This window comes from Bombina bombina, chromosome 6 (genome assembly GCF_027579735.1).
Source record: "Bombina bombina isolate aBomBom1 chromosome 6, aBomBom1.pri, whole genome shotgun sequence".
NCBI classification, from domain to species: Eukaryota; Metazoa; Chordata; class Amphibia; order Anura; family Bombinatoridae; genus Bombina; species Bombina bombina.
The window spans coordinates 871,082,517-871,105,441 of record NC_069504.1 but is presented as its reverse complement, the minus strand read 5'-3'; the positions used below and the strand labels follow the sequence as shown (position 1 = coordinate 871,105,441).

At 37.6% G+C, this 22,925-nt stretch overlaps 1 protein-coding gene across 1 annotated transcript; it reads right to left on the bottom strand.

Annotated features, from left to right (window-relative positions):
* Positions 1 to 22,396, bottom strand: LOC128664745 (olfactory receptor 1468-like). The gene is made up of 2 exons (XM_053719552.1): positions 21,711 to 22,396; positions 1 to 931 (listed from the first exon to the last, which is right to left on the bottom strand). The coding sequence occupies exons 1-2, from the start codon at positions 22,394 to 22,396 to the stop codon at positions 1 to 3; spliced, it is 1,617 nt and encodes a 538-aa protein (XP_053575527.1).
* Between the last annotated feature and the right edge of the window lie 529 nt (positions 22,397 to 22,925).

The window sequence follows — 22,925 nt, the reverse complement described above, 5'->3', positions numbered from 1 at the left end:
TTATTTTATTAAATTTATATGCTTCAACAGAGCTAATCTTATTTCTTTATTCCTCAAACTGTATATGAGTGGGTTACACAGAGGTGTACCCACAATATACAAAAGAGAGAGGACTTTATTTATAATTAATGAATGTCCTTTGGAAGGAGCCATATATTTAGTCATCAATGTCCCATAATAGGTGCATACAACAGTAAGGTGAGAACTACAGGTAGATAAAGCTTTTTGTCTTCCAATGGTGGAGGAAATTCTGTGAATTGCAAGGGAGATATATGCATAACTAACAATTATGAAGATAAATGGAAAAAGGAGTATAGGTAGACAGGACATGAAGACCTCCAGTTCCAAAACAGATGTATCTGAACAAGACAGATTTAGTAGTGGAGCAAGGTCACAGAAGAAATGATCTATGACATTTGGACCACAAAAATTTAAATTAGATATCAATATTACTGGTATCAGTTGGGATAAAGAGCCCACAATCCATGACAACAGCACTAACATTTTGCATAATGCAAGGTCCATTAACGATGTATATTGGAGTGGTTGACAAATAGCTAGGTACCGATCATAAGACATTGCAGTTAGAAGGTAGCATTCTGTTGCAGCTGAGAAACCATAGACATAAATTTGAATAAAACATCCAGTTACAGAAATTGTGGAATGCTTTCTGTTTATAGTATGTAACATATTGGGTACAATATTTGTGGTGAGCAATATATCAGCAAGAGAAAGCTGACCAAGGAAAATGTACATAGGAGCCTCTAAGCTACTTGTTGATACCAATATGACGATCAGCAGATTTCCTAGAAGAGTGAGAATATACACAGTAAGTGCTAGGACAAACAAAAAATGATTAATAATATGAAGTTCTTGAAAGCCAAGCAAAATGAAGGTTATCACTGAAGTCTGGTTCTCCTCTTCTCCAAATCTGTAAATAGAGTTTTGTATAAAATGTGAAATTCTATGCTGCAGCATTTCAAGAAAAAGAGGTGATAGAAATGCACTGTGAGTTTTTGATATCAAATATCTAATTTTGGAAGTTTATTTGTATACAAAATTATCCAAAAGCAAATTATATGAGTGCAAATGTTATTACAACCCCTTTCTAAGGTTAAACTGTTATTTTCGCAATTAAATAAATTACGTTTACAAAAAATGGAATGCTTGTATCTAACTGAAAGTTCTAAATTCAGAGTATTCTTTTAGACCTGTATGAGCAAACCTGATAAGACACACCATTATATATCACGATAGAAACACAGTGCACTACATACTTGTAATTTAAAATATAAATTGTTTCTACTTCAATTAAAGGGTCTGTACATATTATGCAATTGCTATAAAGCTTTATATGTGACATATAATATATGTCTGGTCTTTAAAAAAAAGAAAAAAAATAGTCCTTTATTTTAACCTAGTGGCCAAAGCAATGTGTTAATGACTATAATCTGAAAGAATGATAGCTATAAGTCCACTGGGAGGGCATTGAGGAGCCCTTATCATGTTCCATCACAATATAGAGAGCAAGATATCCTTAACTTAAGAATTAAAGCCATCATTTTTAAAGATCATGGTTTCTGCTCCATTATCTGTCAGCTAGCACTCAATGCCATGCTTACACCTCTTTGGTGATTGATGTTTATGTTATTTGTTGTGGTAGTTCAGCCTGTTTTTTTTATCATCCCATGAGATTTGCGATGATTGTGTTATGATACATACGGGCCAGCAGATTAACAGATCCGCCGCCCGTGAGTAGCGAATGCAGGTGGACAGCTTTGCAAGTTGAGAAGCTGTCCGCCCGCCTGTTAGTACATGAAACCCTTTGTGCTCTGACAGTGATGGCTTTATCAGCATGGAGCTCACTTATATCTGTCCCTAATGGGCCACAATAAAGGAGATAAGAAAAACATACTCAAGAGGCTTTTCAGGCCATGTCGCTGGTCTACAAAACAGTGACATTTTCTTAAATTAATTGCTGATACTGTATATGTTAGACATGTATAAATAAAACCATACAATGGACAATCAGAGACAAAAGACAATGGGTAAAGTAAATTCTCAGTCAGACGGGAATAAAAAGCACAACCCATAGAAATCAATATACTCATTTTTACATTCTTTCATATTAGAGGAAAAAAATAGAACATAGTATAGGGCTCAAAACAAATATCTTTTAATGTTCTGGACAATAGTATATTTTTTTCAAAATATATGCACCCATTTCCAACAATTATAGAAATGTATAAAAAGAACAGCTATTGAAAGAGCAGAGTACCATTTAAGTGATTATAAGAGTAATAGGAACCAAGTGGCCTAAAAAAAAAGTAATGTTTTCTTTTGCATATGACAGATTATAAATCCTATTTTCAAAATCAAACTTTTTAGTAAGTTTATAAACCAATAGTAATTTATATTTACATATTGTTTTCCATTTACGCTTGCAAAAAAAGGGCAGCATTTAACCACTATTTTTGTTATAAATCAGATAAATAACATAATTTATGTAAGAATTTACCTGATAAATTAATTTGTTTCATATTGGCAAGAGTCCATGAGCTAGTGACGTATGGGATATACAATTCTACCAGGAGGGGCAAAGTTTCCCAAACCTCAAAATGCCTATAAATACACCCCTCACTACACCAACAATTCAGTTTAACGAATAGCCAAGAAGTGGGGTGATAAAGAAAGGAGTAAAAAGCATCAACAAAGGAATTTGGAAATAATTGTTCTTTATACAAAAAAATCATAACCACCATAAAAAGGGTGGGCCTCATGGACTCTTGCCAATATGAAAGAAATTAATTTATCAGATAAATTCTTACATAAATTATGTTTTCTTTCATGTAATTGGCAAGAGTCCATGAGCTAGTGACGTATGGGATATCAATACCCAAGATGTGGAACTCCACTCAAGAGTCACTAGAGAGGGAGGGATAAAAATAAATAACAGTCATTTTCCGCTGAAAAAATAATCCACAACCCAAAATAAAATGTATTCTCAGAATGAAAAGAAAAACTTAAAACATCAGCAGAAGAATCAAACTGAAACAGCTGCCTGAAGAACTTTTCTACCAAAGACTGCTTCTGAAGAAGAAAATACATCAAAATGGTAGAATTTAGTAATTGTATGCAAAGAAGACCAAGTTGCTGCTTTGCAAATCTGATCAACTGAAGCTTCATTCTTAAAAGCCCACGAAGTGGAGACTGATCTAGTAGAATGAGCTGTAATTATCTGAGGCGGGGCCTGACCCGACTCCAAATGAGCTTGATTAATCAAAAGCTTTAACCAAGAAGCCAAGGAAATAGCAGAAGCCTTCTGACCTTTCCTAGGACCAGAAAATATAACAAATAGACTAAAGTCTTCCTGAAATCTTTAGTAGTTTCAACATAATATTTCAAAGCTCTCACCACATCCAAAGAATGTAAGGATCTTTCCAAAGAATTCTTAGGATTAGGACACAAGGAAGGGACAATAATTTTTCTACTAATGTTGTTGGAATTCACAACTTTAAGTAAAAATTTAAATGAAGTGCGCAAAACCGCTTTATCCTGATGAAAAATCAGAAAAGGAGATTCACAAGAAAGAGCAGATAGCTCAGAACCTCTTCTAGCAGAAGAGATGTCCAAAAGGAACAACACTTTCCAAGAAAGTAGTTTAATGTCCAAAGGATGCATAGGCTCAAAAGAAGGAGCCTGTAACGCCTTCAAAACCAAATTAATACTCCAAGGAGGAGAAATTGATTTAATAACGGGCTTAATACGAACTAAAACCTGTATAAAACAGTGAATATCAGGAAGTTTAGCAAACTTTCTGTGAAATAAAACTGAAAGAGCAGAGATTTGTCCCTTCAAGGAACTTGCAGACAAACCCTTATCCAAACCATCCTGAAAAAACTGTAAAATTCTAGGAATTCTAAAAGATTTACGAGCTTGTAACATAGTATTAGTCACTGAGTCAGAGAAACCTCTATGACTTAGTACTAAGCGTTCAATTTGCATACCTTCAAATTTAATGATTTGAGATCCTGATGGAAAAACGGACCTTGAGACAGTAGGTCCGGACTTAACGGAAGTGGCCAAGGTTGGCAACTGTATATCCAAACAAGATCCACATACAAAAACCTGTGTGGCCATGCTGGAGCCACCAGCAACACAAATGATTGTTCCATGATGATTTTGGATATCACTCTTGGAAGAAGAACTAGAGGCGGGAAAATATAAGCAGGATGATAACACCAAGGAAGTGTCAGCGCATCCACTGCTTCCGCCTGAACATCCCTGGAACTGGACAGGTATCTGGGAAGTTTCTTATTTAGATGAGAAGCCATGAGATCAATATCTGGAGAACCCCACATATAAACAATCTGAGAAAACACATCTGGATGGAGAGACCACTCCCCTGGATGTAAAGTCTGACGGCTGAGATAATCCACCTCCCAATTGTCTACACCTGAGATATGCACCACAGAGATTAGACAGGAGCTGGATTCCGCCCAAGCAAGTATCCGAGATACTTATTTCATAGCTTGGGGACTGTGAATCCCACCCTGATGATTGACATATGCCACAGTTGTGATATTGTCTGTCTGAAAGCAAATGAATGGTTCTCTCTTCAACAGAGGCCAAAACTGAAGAGCACTGAGAATTGCACGGAGTTCTAATATATTGATTGGTAATCTCGCCTCTTGAGATTTCCTAACCCCTTGTGCTGTTAGAGATCCCCAAACAGCTCCCCAACCTGAAAGACTTGCGTCTGTAGTGATCAAAGTCCAGGTTGGCCGAACAAAGGAAGCCCCTTGAGCTAAACGCTGGTGATTTAACCACCACGTCAGAGAGTATCAAACATTGGGATTTAAGGATATTAACTGTGATATCTATGTATAATCCATGCACCGTTGATTCAGCATACAAAGCTGGAGAGGTCTCATGTGAAAATGAGCAAAAGAAATTGCGTCTGATGCTGCAGTCATGAGGCCTAAAACTTCCATGCACATAGCCACTGAAGGAAATGACTGAGACTGAAGGTGCCGACAGGCTGCAACCAATTTCAAACGTCTCTTGTCTGTTAGAGACAGAGTCATGGACACTGAATCTATCTGGAAACCTAAAAAGGTGACCCTTGTCTGAGGAATCAAGAAACTTTATAGTAAATTGATCCTCCAACCATGTTTTTGAAGAAACAACACTAGTTGATTTGTGTGAGATTCTGCAGAACATAAAGACTGAGCTATTACCAAGATATCATCCAAATAAGGAAACACCGCAATACCCTGCTCTCTGATTACAGAGAGTAGGGCACCTAGAACCTTAGAAAAGATTCTTGGAGCTGATGCTAGGCCAAATGGAAGAGCAACAAATTGGTAATGCTTGTCTAGAGAAGAGAATCTCAGGAACTGATAATGTTCTGGATGAATCGGAATATGAAGGTATGAATCCTATTGTAGACATATAATGTCCTTGCTGAACAAAAGGCAGAATAGTCCTTATAGTCATCATATTGAAAGTTGGTACTCTTACATAACAATTCAAAATTTTCAAATCCAGAACTGGTCTGAATAAATTTTCCTTCTTTGGGACATTTATTCTTTGAATAAAACCCCAGAACTTGTTCCTGAAAAGGAACTGGCATGATTACCCCTGAAGACTCCAGGTCTGAAACACATTTCAGGAAAGTCTGAGATTTTAATGGATTTGCTGAGATAAGTGAGAGAAAATATCTTCTCACAGGAGGTCTTACTCTGAATCCTATTCGATACCCTTGAGAGACAATGCTCTGAGTCCATTGATTTTGGACAGAATTTAACCAAAAATCCTTGAAAAACCTTAATCTGCCCCCTACCAGCTGAGCTGGAATGAGTGCCGCACCTTCATGCGGACTTAGGGGCTGACTTTGGTTTTTTGAAAGGCTTGGATTTATTCCAATTTGATGAAGGCTTCCAATTGGAAACAGATTCCTTGGGGGAAGTATTAGATTTTTGTTCCTTATTTTGACGAAAGAACAAAAACAGTTAGAAACCTTAAATTAACCCTTAGGTTTTTTTATCCTGAGGCAGAAAAAAACCCTTCCCTCCAGTAACAGTTGAAATAATAGAATCCAACTGAGAACCAAATAAATTATTACCTTGGAAAGAAAGAGATAATAATCTAGACTTAGATGTCATATAAGCATTCCAAGATTTAAGCAATAAAGCTCTTCTAGCTAAAATAGCTAAAGACATGGATCTAACATCAATTTTGATAATATTAAAAATGGCATCACAAATAAAATGATTAGCATGTTGCAGTAAGCGAACAATGCTAGATATGTCAGAATCCAATTCTTGTTGCGGTAAATTCTCCAACCAAAAAAGTTGATGCAGTCACAACATCAGCCAAAGAAATTGCAGGCCTGAGAAGATGACCTGAATATAAATAGGTTTTCCTTAGATAGGATTCAAGTTTCCTATCTAAAGGATCTTTAAAAGAAGTACTATCTTCCATAGGAATAGTGGTACACTTAGCAAGAGTAGAAATAGCCCTATCAACTTTGGGGATCTTTTCCCAAAAATCTATAGAAATTGCTGGTAAAGGATAAAAAAATTTAAACCTTGAAGAAGGAATAAAAGGACTACCTGGCTTATTCTATTCCTTAGAAATCATATCAGAAATAGCATCAGGAATAGGAAAAATCTCTGGAGTAACCACAGGAGGTTTAAAAACAGCATTTAAACATGTTCTAGTCTTAATGTCAAGAGGACTAGCTTCCTCAATATCCAAAGTAATTAACACTTTTAACAAAGAACAAATATACTCTATTTTAAACAAATAAGTAGATTTGTCAGTGTCAATATTTGAGGAGGGATCTTCTGAATCAGATAGATCCTCATCAGAGGAGGATAAATCATTATGTTGTTGGTCATTTGAAATTTCATCAACTTTATGAGAAGTTTTAAAAGACCTTTTACGTTTATTAGAAGGTGGAAATGCAGACAAAGCCTTCTGAATAGAATCAGTAACAAATTCTTTAAAATTCATAGGTATATCATGTACATTAGAGGTTGAAGGAACTGCAACTGGCAATGTACTATTACTGATGGATACATTCTCTGCATGTAAAAGTTTATCATGACAATGACATTCGGAGATATAATTTCCACAATCTTACAACAAATGCACTTAGCTTTGGTAGAACCGATGTCAGGCAGCAAAGTTCCAACAGATACCTCTGAGGCAGGATCAGATTGAGACATCTTGCAAAATGTAAAAGAAAAAACAACATATAAAGCAAAATTATAAATTTCCGGAATGGGAAAAAATGCAAACAGCATAGCCCTCTGACATAGAAAAAGGCTAGAGGCAAACAGCAATGGGGTATAAAACAAATGAAAAATTTAGCAGCAAGTATGACGCACAACATCAGTGAAATTTTTTTTGCCTCTAACAATATCCGGAAATTACACACTTGCATGACTAACAATGCAACTGCGTGTAAGGCTTCCGCATCAACTACGATGAAGGAAATGACGAACTTGCGTCAACTAACGTAGTTTTCGTGCAAAAAATATTCTCGCACCAAGAATGACGCAATAAAATCTAGCATTTGGCGCTCCCGCGGGCCTAATGCTGCCCGCAATTTGTAAGAAAAAAGTAGTCAATTTGAAAAAAAGACTAAACCCCAGGTAAGAAAAAAAATATTTCTTAATATGTTTATTTCCCAAATATGAAACTGACAGTCTGCACAAGGAAATACATGAACCTGACTCATGGCAAATATAAGTACAATACATATATTTAGAACTTTATAGAAATGCATAAAGTGCCAGACCATAGCTGGGGTGTCTTAAGTAATAAAGAACATACTTACCAAAAAAGACACCCATCCACATATAGTAGATAGCCAAACCAGTACTGAAACAGTTATCAGTAGAGGTAATGGTATATGAGAGTATATTGTCGATCTGAAAAGGGAGGTAGGAGATGAATCTCTATGACCGATAACAGAGAACCTATGAAATAGACCCCCGTTAGGAAAATCATTGCATTCAATAGGTGATACTCTCTTCACGTCCCTCTAACATTCGCTGTACTCTAAGAGGAATCGGGCTTCAAAAAAGCTGAGAAGTGCATGTCAACGTAGAAATCTTAGCACAAACTTACTTCACCACCTCCATAGGAGGCAAAGTTTGTAAAACTGAATTGTGGGTGTGGTGAGGGGTGTATTTATAGGCATTTTGAGGTTTGGGAAACTTTGCCCCTCCTGGTAGGATTGTATATCCCATACGTCACTAGCTCATGGACTCTTGCCAATTACATGAAAGAAAATTCTTAATTTTGGTCTTTTGGAATGGAAAACTGATGCAAATAGGTAAATGTATTAAATGGCGAGCGGACATGATTCGTTATAGCAAATCATATCTGCTCAACATTGCTAAATGCCGACAGTATACGTTTAACATTGCATAATCATTTCTAATGAAATGCTTGTGCAATGCCACCCCCTGCTAACCAGCAGCCAATTGACCGCTGGTAGGGGGAGTCAATAATCCGCATTGGATCTTATGACCGCTGCTTTTTAACTTGCGTTTCAGGCGGACCTGAAACTATCGGTGTAGAATGCAGCATCCGCTGCATAATAAATCTACCTCTAAATATTTATGATATGTTTTAGAAAAATATGTTTCTTACACTGGACTCGATTACAGGTAGAGCGATACATTTTTATCACTCTAGAGAGCTAACAGCACTCAAGGTAAATTAGTAACACTCCTAGCGCTTGTATAAACAAATTGAAAGTAAAAGGTTAGCGCAAGAACAAAAGACACAGGCAAGCTAACATCTGGAGGTCAGCTATCCTGACCGCTATGTGGATTTCTAAAAAGCCTTTTCTTTTTATAGCTCATGCACTAACCTGAAGCTGGGCTAGACCAACTGCACTTAACCTGAATCTTTCTTAGGAATACTTCAAATACCTACACTTAGAAGAAAATAAAACTTTGTCATGCACCATATCTTATTTAAAAACCTTTTTTTTAATTAAAAACTATTTTTTTATTGAAAATTCATATATATGAGTGTGATACTTTATTTTAAATATTTTTTATGTGTTTTGTGGCCCTTTTATATTAACCCTAACACTTCACTTCACACCCCACTAATTCTTCTAGTTCTATTTTGGCTTATGCTCAAGTACAAGCCATACTTTCAACTTGTAATAGGATTGATATTTAGCACAGTCTTAATCTTCAAGCATAGGGCATTCTAAAAGGATGCCTGCTGTGCTAAAACTTCTCTGGTAAATCTGTTTTACTGTTGACTTGTGATATCAATTTGCACGCTAATTTAAGTGTGGGCCAGCAATATTGACTTTGCAAATGTAAAATGTACCTGATTTAAAAAAAGAATAAAATAATAAAATAAAATAATAATACCCAAATTTGAGTACTCTTTTTCACATTTATTTGAAGTCACCACAGATACCAGTCACATTTGCACTATGAGAAGCCTTGTGTTTTCTTAAAGGTTTCCTTACCCTAAATTCATACTAATTCACACAGAAAGGAGATGTGGCCGTTAGCTGGAGACTGCAAAGCCCAGACGGCCTATTTTGCACTCCTTTTTGTGCAAACACCTTTGTGAGTAAGCAATTGTCAGCATTTACCTATCCACATTTTTTTATCTTGGATAACTACACTATGAGGCACTCTTCTTTATTTCTTTTTTAATAAAATAATAAAACCGTTTTTTGCATTCTTTGCTGTTTATGGGATACATATATATTTAAATTTTGAATGAAAGCTGCTTTCTGTTAGCAGAAACACTTACCGCTCACATGCTAACCCGACTGCTAATAATATATATATATGAATATATACAGCTATACTATATATATCTATATATATATGAATATATATTTAAAAATACAAAGAACGTTTTCTACTATGTGAAAAACATTGGTACGTAAGATATTTACAATAATTACACAGTAAGACATTACAACTGAGTAAGAATGATTTTTCATATTTTAAAATATTTAAGTGGAAAGGGCTCCAAAAAGTGTGTGCGTGCATGTGTGTGTGTGTGTGTATATATATATATATATATATATACACATACAATATAGCTCTTTCTATTCAAATACCATGTCATATACCAAATATAATTTAACCCTTATAAAAAAAAATATATGAATATTTACATGAATTATATTTCTAATATAGTGCATATATGAGTGTTACATTTTATTTTAATGTATTTATGTTGTGTTTGGTGCATATTTGTTTTAACATCATATACCACACTAGTGGGTGCAAATTTTCTTATCGCGACCCATGCTGACAATAGCGCGCCACTTATAGCCCAATATAGTTTATTCATAGTAGGCTATAATGGAATTTTCGGAAATTCTTATTGCATAAGGTTATAGTAAGAATTTTTGATTAAGCTTAGTCGTTTGAAAAAAGTATAGATATAGAGATAGAGAGAGAGAGAAACTAGGAAAAGCTTACAAAGGGGCAGACCACATTTTTTTTCAGATTATTTATAGAAAATCATTAGATAACATTTTCTAAAGGAGTGTGATGAAGCCATAAATGTGCAGTATCATATCCTGACTGCAGATTGATAGAGAAAAATAGACTTACCTGTTAGTGTACATTAATGGTTAAGTTGATTCACATCTGACATTAAATTGTTCTCCTCATGTACTTCCTGTTAATTGTGATACAAATTTAGAATTTAAATGCATCAAATAAAGCTGTAAATATTAGGATTTTTTTTATGCAACTGAATACTAGATAAGTTTTAGACGGGCAGGTGGTGGCTGTGCTGAATTTTGTTTCGGATTTAATATCTGTTGACAGTTATTGATATTCTCCAGCCTTAATGTTTATACAGATACCTGTGATGGACATATTGTATGTGGTTGTATAAGCAGTTCATTGATACATATTTATATAATTTCCTCTAATGGGTCCACCTCTGTGATTTGCTGTAGGCTCCCAGTAGCATTCTTATTATGGAATGTATTTCAAAATCCCCATATGCAACAGTTTAATATATGTAGCCTACACATTTATTGACTTTTTGAATAAAAAAAAAAACAAGCTAACATGCTAATAATATTATTTGTGGCTATGTTCAGCTTTTAACACTGAACCTAAAATATTATTCCATTTTTTTTTTATTATTCATAACATTACACACCAATTAATATTTATTTAAATATAAAGTAATATTACCCCGGGGGGTGTATCCAAGCAGCAGCTCTATGCAGTCACACTTTTCTAAGCTCTGAGAGAAAAGTATCTAATCCGCCGATTATTACTGGAATTCTACCGCTTTTTAAAATCTGTACAAGTGGTGTTGTACTATCTCGGAACAGCAAACAATATATTCTCTTAAAGGGCTGTATTTATGATCTCAGAGAGATAATTGAGGCCTGGAGTGATGGCTAATCCTCAGGCAGCGGTCCCCCACTAGGAAATTCCTAGGGTATTTTGTCAGAGCTGGATAACCTAATCTAAATACCGGAATATGCAGATTATCATAAGCGGATAACACCTAACTGAATCTATATATTATTACAAGCTAAACGAGTGATCAGTGAGAGCTGATACAAACATCAACTATGGCAATACAGACCGATGAACTCCTCAGACTGTCAATTGGCCAAATTAGAAGCCTTACTACAAGCTATGCTGGACAAAGCTCCATCAGAACAGGATTTACAACTATTAATAGAGCGAGCAACTTTTAGAAGGAACACGTTAAACAAACCACAATTCTTACTGGCAGAGGGATGTGATCCGGCCGCAAAACTAGAAAAGATCCACACATCCATCACATTGAGTGACAAAACAACTATTTACCCAGAAGGCGACTCTCTAACATCCCCCCATTGCTAAATCAAAGGGGCAAGCACAGAACAGTAAACAACATACAAAGGCAAGCAATTCAAGCTGAACTCCTCAGCACGGAGCGAGATACTTCAAAAGAAATTTATGTCTCCACATTTCTCAAGATGGCGCCTAACATCATGCTGAACAGATTCCTGGAGAAATATCCGTACCCAAGTCACACAGTCATCAACAAAGGAGGCAAGTGATTATATCCCTCTACATTCTCACGCTGCACGAAGGTACAGTTCAGGACAGGGCAGAGTCTGGAGTCAAAGCCAATGCTGCGGGGGCTCCCTTGGGTGGTTGCAGATCATGGAAAAATAAGCTCTTTATATAATTTTACCAATTCGTGGGTCAGCCTAGACCTTGCGCAGATGGACATGTTGCGAGATATTGAGGGGCCAACATTTGTGAACATTAGTGGGACTGGGGAAAATGTAGACACACTTAATTTTTTACCCCTTGAGCCAGCGCTGAAATTTCCACAAATAGTTTTCCCGGCTGTTTTTGCTTGTTTGTACTTTGCTCCTCCCCTGCCCAATTTCACTATGAATGTTGTGGGCGTGCCGTGGGGCTTGCGAAGTTGCGCTGTTAGCCTAAACCTGCCTACCTATCTGTGCTCACTGTTCAGTGACGTGTGGAGCAGTGAAGTCACTCACTGCTGTGCTATCTCTCTAAATGGGAACCAGGAAATCGTGAGGGGGATGCCTGGCACCTGACCGCATAACTGTCTGACACTGTCTCTAAAGTGAAGGAGCCACATATGATGCCCACCAGACCGGTACGGTTACGGTACACTAAGTGCACTGAAGAGGTAGGAGGGGAGGGCAGGCAGGGTCTGGGGGTGGGCAGAGTGGAGAGGTGATTGGCCATAAGAAGCTGTAGGCATGCGGCCCGGGGCTGTGCACTGACAGACTTGGAACAGAGTCAGAGAGCAGAATTGTCATAGTTTGCGCACCTAAACCTTTTCTTTAGTGATTTATTTTTAGAGTGCACTGTTTATCTTTCATTTGATGCTCTGCTGAGCCAGGGAGCAGATATAGGCATGAGCTTTATAATTAATGCAGTGCAGTTTACATATTTTGTATGTGTCTGAGTTTTTGTGTGTGTGTCTGAGTGTTTTTGTGTGTGTGTGCCTGAGTGTTTCTGTGTGTGTGCCTGAGTGTTTTTGTGTGTGTGTCTGAGTGTTTTTGTGTCTAAGTGTTTTTGTGTGAGTGTTTGAGTGTTTTTGTGTGTGTGTCTAAGTTTGTTTTCCGAATGTTTGTGCATGCATCTGAGTGTGTTTTTAAGTGTGTGTCTGAGTGTTTGTATGTGTATGTGCCTAGTGTTTTTGTGTTTGTGTGTGTCTGCTTTCTGGGGGGTGTGGGGGTGACACCATAACTTGTCGCACCGGGTGACACCAACCCTAGTGACGCCACAGCAACTATAACAAATGCATAAATAGCGGTATGCACATGAGAAAATATATAATAATATAAAAATATAATAAAATAATACAATAATATTAAAATAAAAAAAGAGTTCATGACATATGACAATCAGTACATGCAAAGAGCAGAGCAAAACTGCAAATAGTTGCAAAAAGTCCCAAATAAGTGAACACACAATCAGGAAGGGTTTGAGAGCAGTGTTATAGATGTTATGAGAAAGGTAGATATAGCCCGGAATCCTCCCCATCCTGGTAAATCTCACTTACTAGAGGTAACCTCAGTCATACGAGGTAAGTAAAGGCCCACAGAGAACAAAAGATGATCACATGTACGTTGGCATCTGTAAAAAAAAAACATGAGAGGAAAGGAGTCTGGAGCTGGGAGGATGAATTCTTGGAGCTGGCTGTGAATCTTATCTCCAGGAGGATTTCCTTTACACGTCCGGATGTAAAAAAGAAAACAACAAATACACACTAATAGCGCATTATTGTTTATTACACATAAAGAGGATAAAAAAGGAGATCCTTAGATAAAATAACCTCAATCATATGAGGTAAGAAAACTGCTGCACAATTGGTGATGTGTCTGTAAATTGTGAGGTAGACCCGGGAAGCCCACTAAGAAACTTATTCGTTTTGAAGAACTACGTCTTCTTCATCAGAGACCTCTGATGAAGAAGAAACCTCTGATGAAGAAGACCTCTCTTTTTTCTTATCTTTGTATGTTAAATCTCCTCATAAATAAATAAATATTTAAAATATATAGAATATTTTACAGATTTATCTTAGGGGCATTTGGTATTTAGTCTGGCATATCATATAAGTTATACCTTTGTTATAATTGTGGTTTTGACCAATACTTTACTTTGCGCTAGACTATCTCTTTCTTTTTTTTTACATTTTGTTCTATATTCACTATGGGTTGTTATGTCCCCATTGAGGGTCTCCTGTAGCTGCATTTCCTCAGTATCAGTCACACCCTATAGGCTCCTTTTTTCTCTTGTTTGTTTTTGTTTATATATTTATATCTGTATATATATATATATATATGTATATATATATACATATATATATATATATATATAATTAGAGAGAGAGAGAGAGAGAGAGAGAGAGGAATATCTATTTAAAAACACTTGGAAAATATCCCCTTTTTTACTGTAAATATGAATATTGCATATATATATTGCATGTATTCAGCTACTTGACTGCAAAAGACTCCAATGCACTTAAATATATACATATAAATGTATTCATATATAATTATGTGTTTATACATGTATATACATCTATAAATACATGTATACACAGGGCCGGAATGGGCCGTCAGGATACCGGGAAAAATCCCGGTGGGCCGGCAGCTGGTGGGCCGGCAGATGCACATTAGTGTGTGAAGAGCAAATCCTCTAAATGTCCCAGAGTCTGTGTGTCATAAAATAGATAACTCTGCACTTGCTTGTTTTTCCTGTCAGGCATGGTGTTGACTGTTGAGTAATCGTACCAGGAGTCAGCACACCTTAAGCATAAAGATGATGTCAGAAAACAAAACTCCACTTGAACGTGCTCCATCTGTAAAATTAGAAGTTTAGATGTTAATTAGAACCACACAGGATGATCAGCACATCTTAAATGTTACACCAATTAATCCAAAACACAACAATCAGGAACTCCCAGACCCTCACTTTACCAGTCCATCTGGGACTGCACTGCATTTTTTAACAACACAAAATGTACTACCTAGCAGGGAGAAACAATCTCTCAAATTCAAACTGCATGTCTCACGCGGCATAAAAAAGTGTTAATCACCACCCGGAACTTCTCTTAAAGATTCCTACTACAATGCAATAACATTCTGTCCTGGAACAGTGGTAAGATTTATTTAGGGTTGCCACCTCAGCCATGTTTTCCTGGACACTTATGAGTTACACATGCTGCAGGGTGTGCAGGGAGGAACATGTATTGTGTGGACAGCCCTATTCATATTCCTCCCTGCACACCCTGCAGCATGTGTAATTTATAAGTGTTCTGTATTTTAAGGGACAGGTGGCAACCCTAGATTTATTGCTCCCCACTTTGTGGTATCTAAATGCTTACCAGCAGCAACTCAAACAGAACTTTGCCGAGGAATTTTACCTGACCTGAGTGACATGATAGTGACTTTTTCCTATACCTTTGTTTGTACATTCCGGAGTATATTAATGGCTAACAGGGAAAGAGTAGGTTGATATAGAGCAGCCTGTTTACTTTATATCTGCCTTCAAGTCAGATCAATAACAGATAACATTGGCAGTTTAAAAGGCTTATAAAAGGAAGAATTTGACTGAGAACTTTGCAAGCATATGCATTACATTGTTACATTAATTATATTATTTATTTATATAACGTTCTGCAAACTTACGGACTGAATATAGGTAGGGTTGGTCTTAATTTTTTCTAGGGCTGTTTTTTATTCCCAGTCTGGCCCTGTGTATACACATATAAACACATAAACACATAAATACATATGTAAACACAAACACACACACACACACATATATATATATATATATATATATATATATATATATATATATATATATATATATATATACCTCCTCTGTGTATCTGCACTCACAGTTCAAAAGTGTCTTCCACCAGGCTGCAAAGTGAAATTATTTGTAGAAGATCCAAGCAGGAACTGCACTCACTGGATTTAGAAAATACATTAATATTTATTAAATGGTAACGTTTCGGGGTTTGCAGACCCCTTCCTCAGACCAGACAAAGTGTAAATTAAAACAGTGTTACTTAAATGTGCTAAGCCCCACCCATCAATTAATTAAAAAATTGTGCTTAAAACAAATCTGTGAAAGGCACATGGGGGTCGATCCGATATAAAGCGTTGCCCGCAAAAGCCGGCGACGCCAATATTTGCGCGGATTTGGTATCACATATACGGCGTAACCTAGAAGTTACGCGCGTATATTTCTGCCGTCGCCCGCAGTTTTTTGGGCCATAGGCAGGTATACCAAACCCGCGCAGTTTGGTATCCAATATGCAGCGTAAGGACTTACGTGGCGAAAATGGAGAAAACTTACTCCATTTTCACCTCGCCACAAAAAGCAGCCGTAAGAAGCCTTACGCTGACTATTGGAGCCCCGTAACTCCCTAAACTAACTAGAAAATAAACCTAACACCTAACGCATGCGCAATGTCTATCTCCCTGTCAACCGCGATCTGCTAAAATAAACCTAACACCTAACGCATGCGCAATGTCTATCTACCTGTCAACCGCGATCCCCCCCCCCCCGAAATCCCTAATAAAGTTATTACCCCCTAAACCGCCGCTCCCGGACCCCGCCGCCATCTACATAAACTAACCCCCTACTGTGAGCCTCTAAAACCGCCGCCATCTACCTTATCTATCCCCTAATCTGACCCCTTACACCGCCGCCACCTATATAAAAATGATTAACCCCTAATGTAAGCCCCTTACACCGCTGCCATCTCTATTAAAATGATTAACCCCTAATTTAATCTACCTACCCCGCCGCCAGCTATATTATCTATATTAACCCTAAGTATATTATAGTTAATATAGGTATTACATTATATATATTAACTATATTAACCCTAATTATATTAGGGTTAATATAGTTAATATAGTTACTATAGTATTTATATTAACTATATTAACTCTATCTAACCCTAACTAAATTTATATTAAATTAATCTAATTCATTTATAAACTAAAATGTTCCTATTTAAATCTAAATACTTACCTATAAAATAAACCCTAAGATAGCTACAATATAATTAATAATTACATTGTAGCTATGTTAGGGTTAATATTTATTTTACAGGTAAATTGTTAATTATTTTAACTAGGTATAATAGATATTAAATAGTTATTAACTATTTAATATCTACCTAGTTAAAATAATTACCCAATTACCTGTAAAATAAATCCTAACCTAAGTTACAAATACACCTACACTATCAATAAATTTAATAAACTACTAACATCTATCTAAAAATACAATTAAATTAACTAAACTAAATTACAAAAAAAAACAAACACTAAATTACAAAAAATAAAAAAAAGATTACAAGATATTTAAGCTAATTACACCTATTCTAAGCCCCCTAATAAAATAATAAACCCCCAAAATAAAAAAAATTCCCTGCCCTATTCTAAATTCAACAAATTTCAAAGCTCTTTACCTTACCAGCCCTTAAAAGGGCCTTTTGTGGGGCATGCCCCAAAGAATTCAGCTCTTTTGCATACAAGAAATACAATACCCCCCCCCCCATTACAACCCACCACCCACATACCCCTATTCTAAACCCACCCAAACCCCCCTTAAAAAAGCCTAACACTACCCCCCTGAAGATCTCCCTACCTTGTCTTCACCACACCGGGCCGAACTCCTGATCCGATCCGGGCGATGTCTTCCTCCAAGCGGCAAAGAAGAATTCTTCCTCCGGCGATGTCTTCCTCCAAGCGGCAGCAAAGTCTTCATTCTTCCGGCGGCATCTTCAATCTTCTTTCTTCGCTCCGCCGCCGCGGAGCATCCATCCCGGCCGACTGCTGAACTTGGAATGATGTACCTTTAAATGACGTCATCCAAGATGGCGTCCGCCAAATTCCGATTAGCTGATAGGATTCTATCAGCCAATCGGAATTAAGTTAAAAAATTCTGATTGGCTGATTGAATCAGCCAATCAGATTCAAGTTCAATCCGATTGGCTGATCCAATCAGCCAATCAGATTGAGCTTGCATTCTATTGGCTGATCGGAACAGCCAATAGAATGCGAGCTCAATCTGATTGGCTGATTGGATCAGCCAATCGGATTGAACTTGAATCTGATTGGCTGATTCAATCAGCCAATCAGAATTTTTTAACTTAATTCCGATTGGCTGATAGAATCCTATCAGCCAATCGGAATTCGGCGGACGCCATCTTGGATGACGTCATTTAAAGGTACACCATTCCAAGTTCAGCAGTCGGCCGGGATGGATGCTCCGCGGCGGCGGAGCGAAGAAAGAAGATTGAAGATGCCGCCGGAAGAATGAAGACTTTGCTGCCGCTTGGAGGAAGACGTCGCCGGAGGAAGAATTCTTCTTTGCCGCTTGGAGGAAGACATCGCCGGAGGAAGAATTCTTCTTTGCCGCTTGGAGGAAGACATCGCCCGGATCGGATCAGGAGTTCGGCCCGGTGTGGTGAAGACAAGGTAGGGAGATCTTCAGGGGGGTAGTGTTAGGCTTTTTTAAGGGGGGTTTGGGTGGGTTTAGAATAGGGGTATGTGGGTGGTGGGTTGTAATGGGGGGGGGGGGGGAGGGTATTGTATTTCTTGTATGCAAAAGAGCTGAATTCTTTGGGGCATGCCCCACAAAAGGCCCTTTTAAGGGCTGGTAAGGTAAAGAGCTTTGAAATTTGTTGAATTTAGAATAGGGCAGGGAATTTTTTTTATTTTGGGGGTTTATTATTTTATTAGGGGGCTTAGAATAGGTGTAATTAGCTTAAATATCTTGTAATCTTTTTTTTATTTTTTGTAATTTAGTGTTTGTTTTTTTTTGTAATTTAGTTTAGTTAATTTAATTGTATTTTTAGATAGATGTTAGTAGTTTATTAAATTTATTGATAGTGTAGGTGTATTTGTAACTTAGGTTAGGATTTATTTTACAGGTAATTGGGTAATTATTTTAACTAGGTAGATATTAAATAGTTAATAACTATTTAATATCTATTATACCTAGTTAAAATAATTAACAATTTACCTGTAAAATAAATATTAACCCTAACATAGCTACAATGTAATTATTAATTATATTGTAGCTATCTTAGGGTTTATTTTATAGGTAAGTATTTAGATTTAAATAGGAACATTTTAGTTTATAAATGAATTAGATTAATTTAATATAAATTTAGTTAGGGTTAGATAGAGTTAATATAGTTAATATAAATACTATAGTAACTATATTAACTATATTAACCCTAATATAATTAGGGTTAATATAGTTAATATATATAATGTAATACCTATATTAACTATAATATACTTAGGGTTAATATAGATAATATAGCTGGCGGCGGGGTAGGTAGATTAAATTAGGGGTTAATCATTTTAATAGAGATGGCGGCGGTGTAAGGGGCTTACATTAGGGGTTAATAATTTTAATATAGATGGCGGCGGTGTTAGGGGCTCACTTTAGGGGGTTATAGATATAATATAGCTGGCGGCGGGGTACGGGAGCGGCGGTTTAGGGGTTAATAACTTTATTAGGTTGTGGCGGGGTACGGGAGCGGCGGTTTAGGGGTTAATAGCATTTTTATTGTTAGGCTAGTGAGGGGGGATAGCGGATAGAGGGTTAGACAGTGCGGGCTATGTTAGGGAGGCGTGTTAGACAGTGCGGGCTATGTTAGGGAGGCGTGTTAGACAGTGCGGGTGTTTTAGACTTTAGTCAGGTTTTATAGGCGCCGGCAGATTCTAACGTGGCGCAAGTCACTGGCGACGCCAGAAATTTGTACTTACGCAGATTTCTGGACATCGCTGGTTTGTCAGACTTACGGCACGTTAGCATCTGACGGCGACATATATGGGATAGCTCGAGTTGCGAGCTGAAACTGCGGGCGACGCCGGTTCCCTCGCTTGCGCCGCAAACTGCGATCGATATCGGATCGCGCCCATGTTGAGCAAAAAGAGGCTGCTTCTTGGGTGGTAACTAGCCATAGAACAAGCTATAATGCTATTGTTTGTTCCCAGGTTGAGCGCTTCTCTCTTTTTTTTATTTTTATTTTTTCAATATAATAAAACTCGTTTTTTTTTTAAACAGTTCAACATTTTTTGTCCTTTGCTTGTTCCTGAAAAGAAGTAAACATTTTAACACGAACCAAAAGACATACGGAAGACAGATAAGATAGGGTTCAGAGTGTTTAAGAAGGGAGAGAGAAAAAAAAAAAAAAGGAGAAGGGAAGGGGAAGAGAGAGAAGGGGGAGAAAAAAAAATAATAAATAAATAGATAAATAAATCGTCGAATATTTGTAATTGCATGCATTAGCACGGTCGGGAGTATAAAAGTATAAGTAATGGTCCACCATTATTGTGGATGTGTAGGAGGAGGGTTCCAAGTGGCCAACATCAGTTCATATGTGGCCATCTGGTTGCTCCTGAGGTAATGGAGTTTCTCTAGGATCAACAGTTCCTCTACTGCAGAATGCCAATCAGAGAGGGCAGGTGTTTCTCTAGATTTCCACAACTTTGGTATTAGTCTCTTAGCTCCAGTGAGCATGATCAGGAGAGGGGCCCGGTTATGGCTGCTCTTAGTGTCGGGAAGATGAAGAAATAGTAAAGTTTCTGGAGATGTGGGGATATTTAAGTTCAATTTATCGGACATCTCCTTCAGGACTGACGTCCAATAGTTGGTCAATTTGGGGCATTCCCACCAAATATGAATAAGAGTACCCTGTTCACCACACCCTCTCCAGCAGGCGTCTCTGACTGTCGGGAAAATCTGATGGAGTCTGTGTGGGGTGTAGTACCATCTTAAGAGTAGTTTAATATGTATTTCTTGGACTGTGGCTGAGACAGAGGAACGTTTAATTAACTTAAACGATTTAAGCCAATCATCTTCTTCAATAATAGAATTTAGGTCCCTATTCCATGATCTAACAAATGAGGGGAGTGGAGTGTCTGGTGGGGTCAAGAGTAATTTATATATTTTTGAAATTAGTCGTCTTGGAGGTGAGGTCCCTGTACAGAGTGTTTCAAAGGGAGTAAGGTCTCTGAGAAAGTTTCCTCTGTCGTTATGGTGAGACAAGTAGTGCGATAACTGATGATATCTTAACCATGAGGAAAAGACTTCCCCATGGAGGTCAACCATCTCCTGTTGTGAACGTAATCTGCCGTTATGGAGAGCAAAATGTAGTATTCCTAATCTCAGATTATGTGGTGCAGTTTTACGTTTACACAATTCATAATAGGGAATCTCATGATTCTCAAGAATCGGAAGCATTGGTGATGATCTTGCCGATATGTGTGTGCTAGTTGCAAGTAATCTATCCCATTCAAAAAATGTTTCTGACGTTAGATGATATTTGTGTAAGAGTTTAGGGCGCTTAGAGGCATGGATCCACGCGAAGGATGCCACATTGTTGGTATGAAGGATCTGTCCGTCTAACCTAACCCATTGTTTCTGGGCTGTGTTGTGTGACCATTCCACCAATCTCTGAAGGAGTATAGCTCTTCTATACAAGGCCAGATTAGGGAATCCCAACCCCCCTTATCTCTAGGAAGGTATAGTGTTTTTTTTGGTATTCTGGGTTTTACTCCAGTCCAGATAAACCGTTCTAAGGAACCCTGTAGTTGTAATAAGAAGTCTATGGGCAGACGTATAGGTACAGTTTGTAAAACGTACAGTATACGTGGCAAAATGTTCATCTTAATTAGACTTATTTTTCCCAGCCAGGATAAGGATTTATTTCTCCAGGAGGAAAGATCATTAATTATTTCCCTACGTAATGCGAGGTAATTATGTTTATATAAATCTGAGGGGTTTGCTGACAGATAAATGCCTAGATATTTCAGTTTGGATGCAGCCAAGGGAACATTATAATCCGTAGCTAAGAGTCGGATTTGTTCTACAGGGGTATTAATGTTAAGGAGCTCCGACTTTGAGAGGTTCAGATGAAAATTAGACATCTCACCATATTCTTGAATCTCTCTCAGTAGCTCTGGGATGGACGTTTCTACATTAGTGAGGGTGTAAAGAACATCATCGGCGTATAACGCCTGTTTATACTCCATATCACCTATTCTAATACCCGTAATATTTGAATTAAGCCTGACCTTTTGCGCCAGGGCTTCTATGGAAAGGGCAAAAAGTAAAGGGGACAGAGGACATCCCTGGCGGGTTCCATTTGATATTGTAAATGTATTTGATAGTGTTCCATTTATCCTAATTCGTGCATTTGGGGATGAGTATAGTGCGAAGACCATGTTCAAAAAGGGTTCTCCAAAATTCATGGTCCTCATAACCTGACGCAGAAAAGACCAATCGACCTGGTCGAAGGCCTTCTCCGCGTCAGTCGAGAACAGCGCCATAGGCACCCTCTCGGTCTGCGCTTAGTTTAGCAGCTGAATCACCTTATTGGTATTATCCCGCGCCTCTCTCCCCGGAACAAAACCAACTTGGTCAGATGAGATGAGACTCGGCAAAAATCTGTTGAGGCGATTCGCCAGGATTTTGGCTAGAATTTTACGTCCAAATTTAATAAGGATATAGGTCTGAAATTAGCTGGGGAGGTGGATGGTTTTCCGGGCTTGGGGATAACTGTAATATATGCTTCAAGCATAGAGCTAGAGAGTGTGGGCTGTTCTATTAAATTATTGAAAAGTTGGAGCATTAGGGAATTCAAAGTGCCCCCGAATAATTTATAATACCTGGGCGAGAAACCATCCGGACCCAGGCTTTTCCCACTCGGGAAATCCTTAATGGCTTGTGTTATTTCGTCTGCTGAAATGCGTTTATCTAGGCTATCTCTTTGTTCTGTATCTAATTGAGGCAGTTTCAGTGTGGTTAAATATTGCATCACCAGACTTTCTTTCTCGGAGCTGACTCCGCCAGAGTCCT